This window comes from Typopeltis vanoorti, chromosome 20 (genome assembly GCF_054136105.1).
Source record: "Typopeltis vanoorti isolate ZY-2024b chromosome 20, IOZ_Tvanoo_1.0, whole genome shotgun sequence".
Lineage (NCBI taxonomy): Eukaryota > Metazoa > Arthropoda > Arachnida > Uropygi > Thelyphonidae > Typopeltis > Typopeltis vanoorti.
The window spans coordinates 24625839-24637867 of NC_143568.1; the positions used below are offsets into that span (position 1 = coordinate 24625839).

The 12029-nt window shown below is 35.7% G+C and overlaps 1 protein-coding gene across 1 annotated transcript in view; it reads left to right on the forward strand.

Annotated features, from left to right (window-relative positions):
• Nucleotides 1-12029, forward strand: part of LOC150095284 (laminin subunit alpha-1-like) — a 1249242-nt gene that overhangs the window by 839957 nt on the left and 397256 nt on the right. The window contains exon 45 of the mRNA XM_090410638.1: nucleotides 4927-5043. Coding sequence (XP_090266764.1) covers nucleotides 4927-5043 — 117 coding nt within the window. The remainder of the gene's footprint in view (nucleotides 1-4926; nucleotides 5044-12029) is intronic.

Here is a 12029-nt window from a genome sequence, read left to right on the forward strand (position 1 = left end):
ATTATATTGGGTTGGGTTTAACTAGTGATATTCAGCTGATTGCAGATGATGCAAAACAGGAGAGAGCAATGCACAGTCAGGCTGATGTTAATGCCTTACTAGGGGACTTGAATAGATTGCATGAATGGGTAGGTAAGTGGAACTATCAGTTCAATGTTGCCAAGTGTAAGTTTTTAAGATTTGGTAAGCAACGATGGGATGCAAAGTATACACTTGATGGGGAAACTTTAATAGAAATAGAGGCGATGAGATATCTAGGAGTGATGGTGGACAAGGAATTGAAATTCAGGGGCCACATTGCACAAGTTGTGAAGACATCACATCGAATAATGGCAATGTTGCAGAGAACCCTAACATGCAAAAATAAAGAAGTTATGATTCAATTGTATAAGGCCTTGATTAGGCCTCATATGGATTATTGTGCACAGATTTGGTCACTGGGTTTTCATGGTGACGAGGATATGTTGGAAAGGGTACAGAGAAGACTCAAAAAGGTAGTCAGTGGTCTTTGGAATGTGGAATACAAGGACAGATTGAGAGAATGGAATGAGGAGTTAGCTGAAAAAGAGATCAATGCAGCTTGGGGGATTTTCAAAAATTGTCTAGTAGATGCAATGTCTAAATGTATTCCAAGAGAGAGAGAAGGTTAAATAAGGTAGGTGTGAGATGAATGAATAAAGACATTAAGCATGCGAAAATGGTATAAAGACAGCTGTTGTGGAATGTGTGGTGGAGATACTTAATGAGTAGTTCATAAAGGTCTTTCAATCTTGTGGATATGACTTCATGGAGAGATTGAGAGCAGTTAATAATGGGGAGGAGAGACTGACTGTAAGTGAGCAGAGGTGTTTATAAGGCTGTGGGCTTCATGTTCATGTTTATAAGACTAGATGTTTATAAGGCTGTGGGCTTCATAATATATCACCACGTATTCTAAAGGAATGTGCCAGGGAGTTGACGCCTGCCTTGACATATTTTTTTAATATGAGTCTTGCACTCGGTCAAGTTCCTAAGGAGTAGAAGGAGGGCAAGATTGTGCCACTTCATAAAGGAGGTGATCCAACTCAAGCATCAAACTATAGACCTATTTGTGTGTCAGGTGTTGTGATTAACTTGTTGGAGAAGCTTGTGAGAACTAGGATCCAGAGTTGGGTTGATAACAATGGTATTATCTTTCATGGATAGCATGGATTTGCTAAAGGAAGGTCATGTTTTAGTAAGCTAGTTTCTTATTACAATAAAGTGACTGCTTCCTTGGACAGAGGAAAAGGATACACAGTAATATACTTGGATTTCACAAAGGCTTTTGACAGAGTACCTCATGATAGGTTGAGCAGATGGGGGGTTGGATATTAGATTTGTGCATTGGATTCGAGACTGGCTATCTGATAGGTATCAACAGGAAAAGGAAAGTCACTAGTGGAGTGCCTCTGGGGTCTGTTTTAGGTCAATTACTGTTTAACTTGTATATTAATGATATAGGTTAAGATTTGGATGGAGATATTCAATTATTTGAAGATGATGCAAAGTTGGGACGAACTATAAAGTGTAGTGAAGATGTTGTGCCTTACAGGAAGACTTGAATAGATTGAGTGATTGAGTACAGAAATGGGGATGTGAATTCAATGTTGCAAAATGTAAGGTTTTAAAATTTGAAAAACAAAGGAAGGTGAAAACAAAAGGTGAAAAACAAAGTAGATCAAAACAAAGATGGGTTGCAGAATTTATGCTTGGTGAGAATATATTGTTGGAGGTAGAGGAAATAAGAGATCTGGGGTGATAGTGAATAAGGATCTAAAATTTAGGGGACACATCGCCAAAATTGTGAAGACAACACAAAGGCTTCTGGGAATGATGCAGAGCACACTGATGTGTAGAAGTAGGGAGATTCTTGTTCCATTGTATAAGGCTTTGATTAGGCCACACATGGACTATTGTGCCCAGATTTGGTTGTCGGGTTTTCAGAAGGATGAAGAGATGTTGGAGGTCCAAAGGAGACTGACTAAGGTAGTTTCTGACCTCTGGAATATCGAGTATGAGGAAAGATTGAGAAGATGTAATTTGTAGTTTGGTGGACAGGAGGAAGAGGGGAGATATGATAGAGACCTACACGTTGGTAAGAGGTTGTTATAGGATCAATGGTGGAGAAGTTCTACAGAAAATAGTGAGAGATCGGGGAAAAACCAGAGGTCATCCCTGGAAACTGTATAAAGAGGGTATGAGTAGGGGAGTGGAGGCAGGTTTTTTCGTGCAGAGTTGTAAATAATTGGAATGCCTTGCCTGAGGGTGTGGTGTCCGAGTGTGTTTAAGACACGTTATGATGAGCTGTGTGTGTGTGTGTGTGTGTGTGTGTGTGTGTGTGTGTGTGTGTGTGTGTGTGTGTGTGTGATAAAAAGGACCTCCTAGATGAGTCTTTGACTCCATGAGGTCTTGGGATAATAATAATAAATGCAAGTTGCAGAGTCTCGTGAATAGGAGAAAGAGGGGGGGGGTATGATTGAGACATATAAACTGGTCAGGGTTTGGTATCAGGTAGACATGGAAGAGATTTTTCATAGAATTGGAGAGGAAAGTAGATCAAGAGGCCATTGCTGGAAATTGTATAAGGAGGGAGAAGCTGGTTCTTTGCATGGAGGGTGGTTGGTGAGTGGAATGCATTGCCTGAGTGTGTTGTGAATGTGGACACATTGAATTAGTTTAAAATGCAGTTGGATGAGCATTGTATGCAATAGTGAGTACCTCCGATGATGAGTCTCAGACTCCATGGAGGTCAGGTGTTGATAATAATAATATTAATAATATTTCATCCTGTCCTGTTAGCCTCTACTTGATCTCATTTCAAAAGAACTGCCCTCTAATGATCTTTTTTGCTATTTTTTGGTTTCATTTCATTTATTATCATTAGCAAAACTCTCTCTCTCTCCTCTCTGTTCCCTTTCTTCTCTCTGAAAATACTTCTGTTTTAACCTGGTGTCTATGCTATCCTTCTTCAACCAGTTCTCAGTAATGCCTGTAAAGATAAATAACACTCATAAATAATGTTTAATTTTTTTTAATTTTTCTTATTTGGTCACCATCACATGAAAGTGATATTCTGATATGCTGGAAAGTAATAGGTTCTGTTTTTGAATTATACACAGTGAAATACAGCAATCCCTTGATTAGTGCACCTAATGTGTTCATTAAAACAGGTGCATTAATCGAAAACGCACTAATCGAGTATAATAACCTTTGGAAAAAAGTATAATTCATTCCTCAAATTTTTTTTTTACCCTTGATTTTTTTTTATTTGGGTATGTCTCAGGGCCTAGTTAAAGGGAAACTATGAAGCTGAAAGACAATAAAACATATTCAAAATATAAACCTATTATTCTGGCAGACGTTCTGTTTCTTTTTTTCATACAACTGCCTCTTCTGCAAATTTTCCTGCTTCTCTCTTTTAGTTCTAACAAAGTTTTAAATTTGTTTAAAACAAAGTTTTAAACAAATTTAAAATATTTGTTTGTGCAACCAAAACTTAAAAGTTTCAGTTGCACAAACAAATATTTTAAATTTGTTTCTGTGAAATCTCTTTGGGCTTGTCAGTGATTAAATTTTCTTTATATTCTTCAGGATCTTCCCACTGTGCATCTAAATTTAGCAGGTCGGAATCACTCAGTTTCTCAGAATGTAATCAAAAAGTTAATCAAAATTAAAGTTAATTTAATTAACTTAGATTCATTTGAAAAGCCTCTAAAATCATTTGTACAATGTGGAAGAATGTGCTTCCAAATGGGTCGCATATTGCTAACAGTAATTTCATTTGACTTTGCGACTTTATGACCAGGCTGAGATTTCTCTGATTTAGTCAGAAAAGTCGCGGAAGGCATTGGCTTCCAAAAAAAGGCCAGTTTCATCGACATTAAATATTTGTTGGTCACAATAGCCCCCTTCTTATACAATTTTCTTGAAATCTCTGGATAATTTGAGGCCACCTCCATATCGGCACTTGCAGCTTCACCTGTGATTAGAACATTATGTAGGCTATTTCTCAAACCACCCAGGACTAATGTGGAATTCTTCTTTTCCATCATTGATAGCCCTTTTTCAGGATTGCAAAGAGACTTAATGCTTTTGATTTAATAAGGTCAGTTCTTAGCAGGATCCGTTTTTGGCTACAATCTTTGATCCGTGTACAAAGAAGTCTCTCTAATTCAATCATTATAATACTTTGTATTCAGGCGCTTTGCTTAAAATTGCTCTTATAGTTGATTCACCCATTTTTCTATTCTTGTTTTATCTTTGCTCTGGACTTGCCTTGTTCACTTTCTTTATTATTCAAGTTTTTCTTCCAATGAGATTACTTTTCGATTCATTTTTACACTTTCACTTTTTTGCTCACTAATTCTTTTACTCATGATGAAAGGTTGGGTAAATACTTTAAAATAAAATTAAAAAAATAAAAAAATGTAAGGAAAATAATTGCAAAGGAGGTATGAGATATGATCAGGAAAATGCCAAGTAATTAGCAGACAACATAAATTTTGGCAGTAAAACTTTGGAACATAGCGTACATGGAAGTAGTGTAGTATGCTATTAAAAATAACATTTGTAAAATGTTTTAAGTCAGTAACTAAATTATTTCATTCTGGTGAGTGATTTTTTAAAATAGCCATAAAAAATGTATAGATGTAACATTTATTTTTAAGATGTATATAGGTGCACTGATCGAATTTTAGAGGCGCTGATCGAATTTTAATTTTAATTGATAATTGAAGTGGGTATCAAAAAAAAAAAAAAATGACGCACTAATCGGGGTGCATTAATCGAGGGATTACTGTACATGAACTTCATCTCTTTTGATTTCAGTTACAAAATTATTGTTGATCATGATATTAGATAAAGAAAAGTACTATAAAGAATATCTGTTGTGTAATTTTTTTTAAGTATTGCAGAATATTCTGAGAACAAAGGTGTTATTATTAGACAGTATTGAGACAGATACAAGTAGTGGAATCTCTGTAACAGCCACCATTAATGAAGACATTACTAAATTTCCAAGAAGTAAGTAAATGTTTAGACTAGCATTTCATATAATTTGAAGTAAGAGTTCTTTTATTCTTATGATAATATCCATTGTAAAAGGTTGTTAAAGCTGTATACATAAGTTTTATCAGGAAACAGAATAATTTTATATGTGAATTCTGATGAATAGTATCTGAATAGTTTTACTTCTGAATGGGACCAGCAACTAAGCTCCTGAAGATGTTTAGAATTAACTCAGTAGCCAAAAGTCACCTCACAGTATAATTTTATTCTTCTTCTTATTAATAGTATTAATAATATTAATTAATAAACAGAAACCAGCACTGTTCATATTGTATCATAAACTAATTTGCACTCAAGTGTTTATGATGTATGTGTGTGTGTGTGTATGTTCCCTGGGAACATTGCTCGCGCGTGTGCATGCGCACGTGCGCGCGCGCACACACACACACACACACACACGCGCGCGCGCGCGCACACATGCACACACACACACACACAAAGTATAATGGTGTATCTTTGTATTTTAATTGATAAGTGGATATTGTGGAAAGGGACAATAAATTCTAGTCTTGTTTCCATTATCTTGAATTCATATTTTTTGAGAAATAATTCCCTTTTGGTAGTGTGGATTTCTGAAGGAGAAGGGGAAAAAAAGAAAATAAATAAATATATATATATATATATATATATATATGATGATTCATTGTATTACTTGAAATTGGGATATGTTCATACTTTTATATATTGACTGAGATCCGAAACTTAGAACAAACAATTAAATTTATTAAATACACAACATTTCATCGGAGTGGCCAACTTCTTCAGAGATGAGAGAACATAGAAAGCCAATAAAAAAACACTGTAAAGAAACATTGAGTCACTATAAAACTATAAATTTTAAAACTATAAATTCGACTATAAACCACAGTTAACTTGGAACTGGAGCTACAGTCCTTGTTAAAGTTCTGTTGTTAGACATCTGTGTGCATGTGGTTTCACGAGTGCTCCAATATCTGACAGCAGAGCTGAAAGAGTCTAGTAAATTGTAGCTCAGGTTACTGTTTATATGGAGAGGATCCATGACAATTTCTTTAGACTCGACTATGTGCCATTCTACCTCATCATGGCATATGTGAAGGTTTGAAGTTGTTGTCCAGTTTACCTCATGTTGGCGGCCTTCATTATTTGTGTTTACTGAAAACAGGACATGGCTTGAGAGGGCACTAGATCTGGTTCTTTTGTATATAGATATACACACACACACACACACTGCAGTTTGTTATGAATAATTACTCAGTAAAGAAGATAAATTTAATATTCAAATCAGCTATTCAGAAAATTATTTGAACACACAACAGGGGTAATCCGCTGTTGATTTTTTTTGAGTATGTATCCGACTCTAACAACATGAAGATTTTTTCTCGGTGGTCTGTTTTATTTAGAACTACAGTTGCATTCCCCTTGTCAGCTTGTAGGAAAACGATATCTTTATTTTTTTTTAGATTTTTGATTGCAAGCCTTTCACCAGGGGAGATATTATCAGATGGAGGTTTTGCATTATTGATTTAAGTTTTGACATCTTAATGCACGCCGTGTATTTATTTGTTTAACGTAATTCCATGACACATGGTCTAAGGAAGCCGTTAATTGATTTTCCAAACATGAGGTAACTAGACAACAACTTCAAACCTTCACATATGCCACGGCGAGGTAGAACGCTGCATAGTCGAGTCTAAAGAAATTGCCTCTGCATATAAACAGTAACCTCAGCTAAAATTTACTGGACTCTTTCAGCTCTGCTGTCAGATATTGGTGAACTCGTGAAACCACACTTGCACAGGTTTCTAACACTAGAACATTAACATAGACTGTAGCTCCAGTTCAAAGTTAACTTGGTTTATAGTCGAATTTATAGTTTTATAGTGATGCAATGTTTATTTATAGTGTTTTTTATTGGCTTTCTATGTTCTCTCACGCCTGAAGAAGTCGGCCACTTCAATGAAACATGTTGCGTATTTAATAAATTTAATTGTTTGTTCTGAGTCTCTGATCTCAGTTCGGTATATAAAAGTATGAACATATCCCAATTCCGAGTTAATACAACAAATCATCATCATATCCCTTCTGATGAGGGTAATTTCCAACTTATGAAGGCTTATCAGAAGTATTGGACTTGCTATCAACAGACTTATCTTCCTGAAACATTGTAAGTTTTCTTCAATTATTCCGAAATTCCTACAATTTAGGGAAGTCATTACTACAGAAAGAGCATACTGAATCTATACAAAAGCAAAACTAGATATTTTAACGGAGAGGATTTGCGATACCAAATGCAATTTACCTTTTCTCTTTACAGAAAAATCATATTTGAAAAACCAATTAACGGCTTCCGCAGACCACATGGCATGGAATTACGTTAAAGAAAATAAGTACGTGCCATGCATTAAGATGTCAAAACTTAAATAAATATAAGCTCATCAGAAAGTTCAATTCGCTCAAGTCAATACAAGAACAGCTAACTCTTAATAATCTTCATGAAAGATTTAAAAAATTAGTGATAAACAAGTCATCGTACGTTCTAAATCATGATGAAGAACAAATTCTTGAAAAAGGTCTCAATTTTGTCCTTGCACCTAAAAGCATTCCCAAAGAACTATTTCTAACTAAGATGGAGAAAGCCACTTCACTGATTCTTACCACGGACGCGAGTTTACTTCGCATGGAAGCAATATTTGTAATCAATAATGCAAAACCTCTATCTGTTTGCAAGCCTTTCTCCCCTGGTGAAAGGCTTGCAATCAAAAATCTAAAGAAAAATAAAGACATCGTTATCCTACAAGCTGACAAGGGGAATGCAACTGTAGTTCTAAATAAAACAGACCACCGAGAAAAAATCTTAATGTTGTTAGAGTTGGATACATACTCAGAAATTGAGAGGGACCCAACGAAGGAGATACATAACAAAACTAATAACCTTCTACAAAAGGTCACAGAACTTTCACGGAACATACACCTTTCCATTCGTCCTTTACATCCACTCATTCCAAGGTTATACGGTCTCCCAAAGGTATACAAAGAAAACTGCCCACTGAGACCTATAGTAGATAGTATTGACTCATCCACCTACCGGTTACCAAAATATCTAGCATCATCCTTAAAAGTTTTTGCAGAAAAATCTCCTTCTTATATTATATAAAAAACTCAACAGACTTTGTCTCTAAAATTAAGAATATAAAACTCAAGTTTTCTGACATCATGGTGAGCTTTGACATAGTAGCTCTCTTCACAAACATTCCAATGCAAGAAGTTCTCCATATTTTAAGCAACAAGATTTCAAAAAAGATGTTTCCTCTGATATCTCATTGTGTTAACTCTGGCTACTTTGAATTTGAAGGAAAAATTTACAAAAAAGAATAAAGGATTAGCAATGGGCAGTCCCCTCTCTCCAATACTAGCCAACATCTTTTTCGAGGACTTTGAACAAAAGGCAATCTCCTCTTCTACATTTAACCCAAAAATTTGGCTTAGATATGTTGATGATATATTCCTTATCTGGCAACACAGTATTGACAATCTTCATACTTTTTTAAATCACTTAAATAACTTCCATCAAGACATCAAATTAACCATGGAGATTGAAAAAAATCGATCTCTACCTTTTCTGGACATAAAACTTACTAAGACATCTGACTCCATAAAAATCTCCATCTTTAGAAAGCCTGCACACACAAACAGATACCTGCATGCATCCTCACATTACTATCCGGCACAGAAGATGGGTATCATCTCAACTCTAGTGCATTGTGCAAGATCTGTACTGTCAGATGAAGAAGAACTATAAAATGAACTACAACATCTTAAAAAGACCTCCAGAAACAATGGCTACTCTTCAAAAACTATCAATAAACAACTATACCACTGTCAACAAAACAACATAGAAACACAGGACAGCATGCTGATGATGTATGGCAAGGAGATATATCTCCTTGCCATACATCATCAGCATGCTCTCCAAGAAACTAAAAAGAATTTTGGGAAAGTTTAACATAAAATAGTGCTTCTCTACTCTTCCCAAACTAAGATCAAGTTTAAGCAAATACAAACAAGCTCACAACCATCTACAATTCCTAGGTGTGTACATAATCACATGTGACTGAGGAAAACCATACTATGGCCAAATGAAAAAATCCATCCTCCTACATCTCGAAGAACACCAAAGAGACATTGCTTACAAAAAAACCAGAGCTAGTGCCCTCTCAAGCCACCATGTCCTGTTTTCAGTAAACACAAATAATGAAGGCTGCCAACATGAGGTAAACTGGACAACAACTTCAAACCTTCACATATGCCACGATGAGGTAGAACGTCGCATAGTCAAGTCTAAAGAAATTGTCATGGATCCTCTCCATATAAACAGTAACCTGAGCTGCAATTTACCGGACTCTTTCAGCTCTGCTGTCAGATATTGGCGCACTCGTGAAACTACACGCACACAGGTGTCCAACAATAGAACATTAACACGGACTGTAGTTCCAGTTCCAAGTTAACTGTGGTTTATAGTCGAATTTATAGTTTTATAGTGACTTAATGTTTCTTTATAGTCTTTTTATTGGCTTTCTATGTTCTCTCACGCCTGAAGAAGTCGGCCACTCCGATGAAACATGTTGCATATTTAATAAATTTAATTGTTTGTTCTATGTTTCGGATCTCAGTCGGTATATAAAAGTATGAATATATATATATATGTGTGTGTGTGTGTGTGTATACTGTAGTAATCCCCTCAATTATATAACCACAGTGGAAAATGAATTTTTTAACTAATTGAAAGAATATTTAAATAATGTTGTACTATAAATCAGTTGGCAAACCCATTTGAGAGTCAAATATGAGACCTAATACAGAGAGTCAGAGAAACTAGATCATCAAGGGAGGAATGGGAAAAATGTGTGTGAAAATTTGCTATGGTATGCAAACCTGATAAAGATATGAATGTCTTTGAACGTGGTTATGAATATGGTGAAGGAATGGATAAATATGCTTTGGGTTCGGACCTTTTAAGTATGTCTGGGGAATGAAAAAAGAAAATTCTAGAAGAAGAACAAATATGTTGCATATCTAATTATAAGAATAGGTTACATCATAATTTATTATGTCTATACACAAATGCCAGAAGCATTAGAAACAAAGGGGTTGAGTTTGTTGCTTTATTGAATATGATGTGGCCTAAGATTGTTGGCATTAGTGAAACCTGGCTATCAGAATCAGATATGGCAAGTGCGATCAAGTGTAATGGGCATACTATTTTCAGGAATGACAGAAGATATAGGAGAGGAAGAAGAGGAGTACTAATAATGATATTAGACGACTAAGTCCAGTTAGGGTAGAAACACAAGAAAACAATGATGGTAACATGTCCCATGTAGCAGTGAGTCTGAGTCTATCTGGTGTGAAGTGGAGGTTAACAGAATGAAATATATTGTGGGGTGTTGCTACAGACCTGGAGGCTCAGTTGCAGGGGATGAAGAAATGCATCGCCAATTTAGTCTTATGGGTACGAAACAAGTGATCATTATGTGTGACTTTAATTTTCCAAACATTGATTGGATAGAAGAGAAATCTCATGATAAGAAAGAAGAGGAATTTATTGAATTGTTGCAAGACAACTTTCTCAAGCAGCATGTGAAAGAAAGAACTCAAGGTCAAAGAGTGTTGGATTTGCTCATAGCATCAGGAGGGGTCTCTGTTAAGAATATGGCTATTTTACCACCAATTCGTGACAGTGATCATGCTGTGCTTTCTTGGGAAGTATCTAATTGTATTGATGCTTTGATTAAAACAGGTTACATGCTGAACTACAAAGCAGGAAATTATGATCAACTTAGAAGAATACTATCTTTGGTCCCATGGTATCAGTTACTGAATGGAAAAAATGTCAGCAATGCATGGGAATCTTTGAAAAAGTGCTTGAATGAGGCAATATCTCAAAGTATCCCTAGTGTTCAAACCTGGAAATTACAATCAACTTAGGAGAATACTATCCTTGGTCCCATGGTATCAGTTACTGAATGGCAAAAATGGCAGAAATGAATGGGAATCTTTGAAAAATGCTTAAATGAGGTGGTATCTGAATGTATACATAGTGTTTGAAGAATAAATAAGTTGGGAGCCAAATGGATGTGCAACCTTATTAAGCAAATGATCCACAAGAAGAAGATGATGTGCAAAGAATATCGTGAGAATAAGAGTGAGAGGCATTATGAAATACATAAAGCTCAGACCAGAAAAGTAATGAGTATTGTGCGGAAAGCTAAATCAAAGTATGAAAAGATATTGGCCACGCAAGCTAAAGGCAATCCAAAAGAATTTTATCATTATGCCACAAGCAAAAGAAAGAATGAATGTAAAATAATAACTTTATTGAATGCAGATGGTACTCAAGTGTCGGAAGCTAATGAGATTGTTTGGTTCATGAGTGCTTACTTTCTAAGATATATCAACCAGGTGTATGTAACATGTTGCACAGTGCTACTGCTACATTGGATGAAGAATTAGAGGTGCATGAAAATGAGGTTGAATAGCTGTAGCATAACCTGGATAAGAATTTATCTATAGGGACTATGGAATATCAGCCTGTTTGCTAAAGGAATGTTCAGCCAAACTTGAGTCTCAGCTCAGGAATGATACCACAGGAATGGAAGGAATGTATGATAGTTCCATTGTGCAAGGGTGGTGCAAAAACTGATGTGTCTAACTACTGACCTATCAGTATCTCTGTTGTGGTAGTGAAAATTTTAGAGAAGTTGGTAAGAACTTGCATACAGAAATGGGTAGACAAACAAGCTATACTCTGCAAGGAGCAGCATGGGTTTACTAAAGGAAGGCCATTTTTAGCAATTTGCTCATATTTTATAAAAATGTTACGGTCAAATTAAATAAAGGGAATGGATGCACTATGATAATGTTGGATTTTTCTAAGGCATTTGATGGGATACCACATGAAA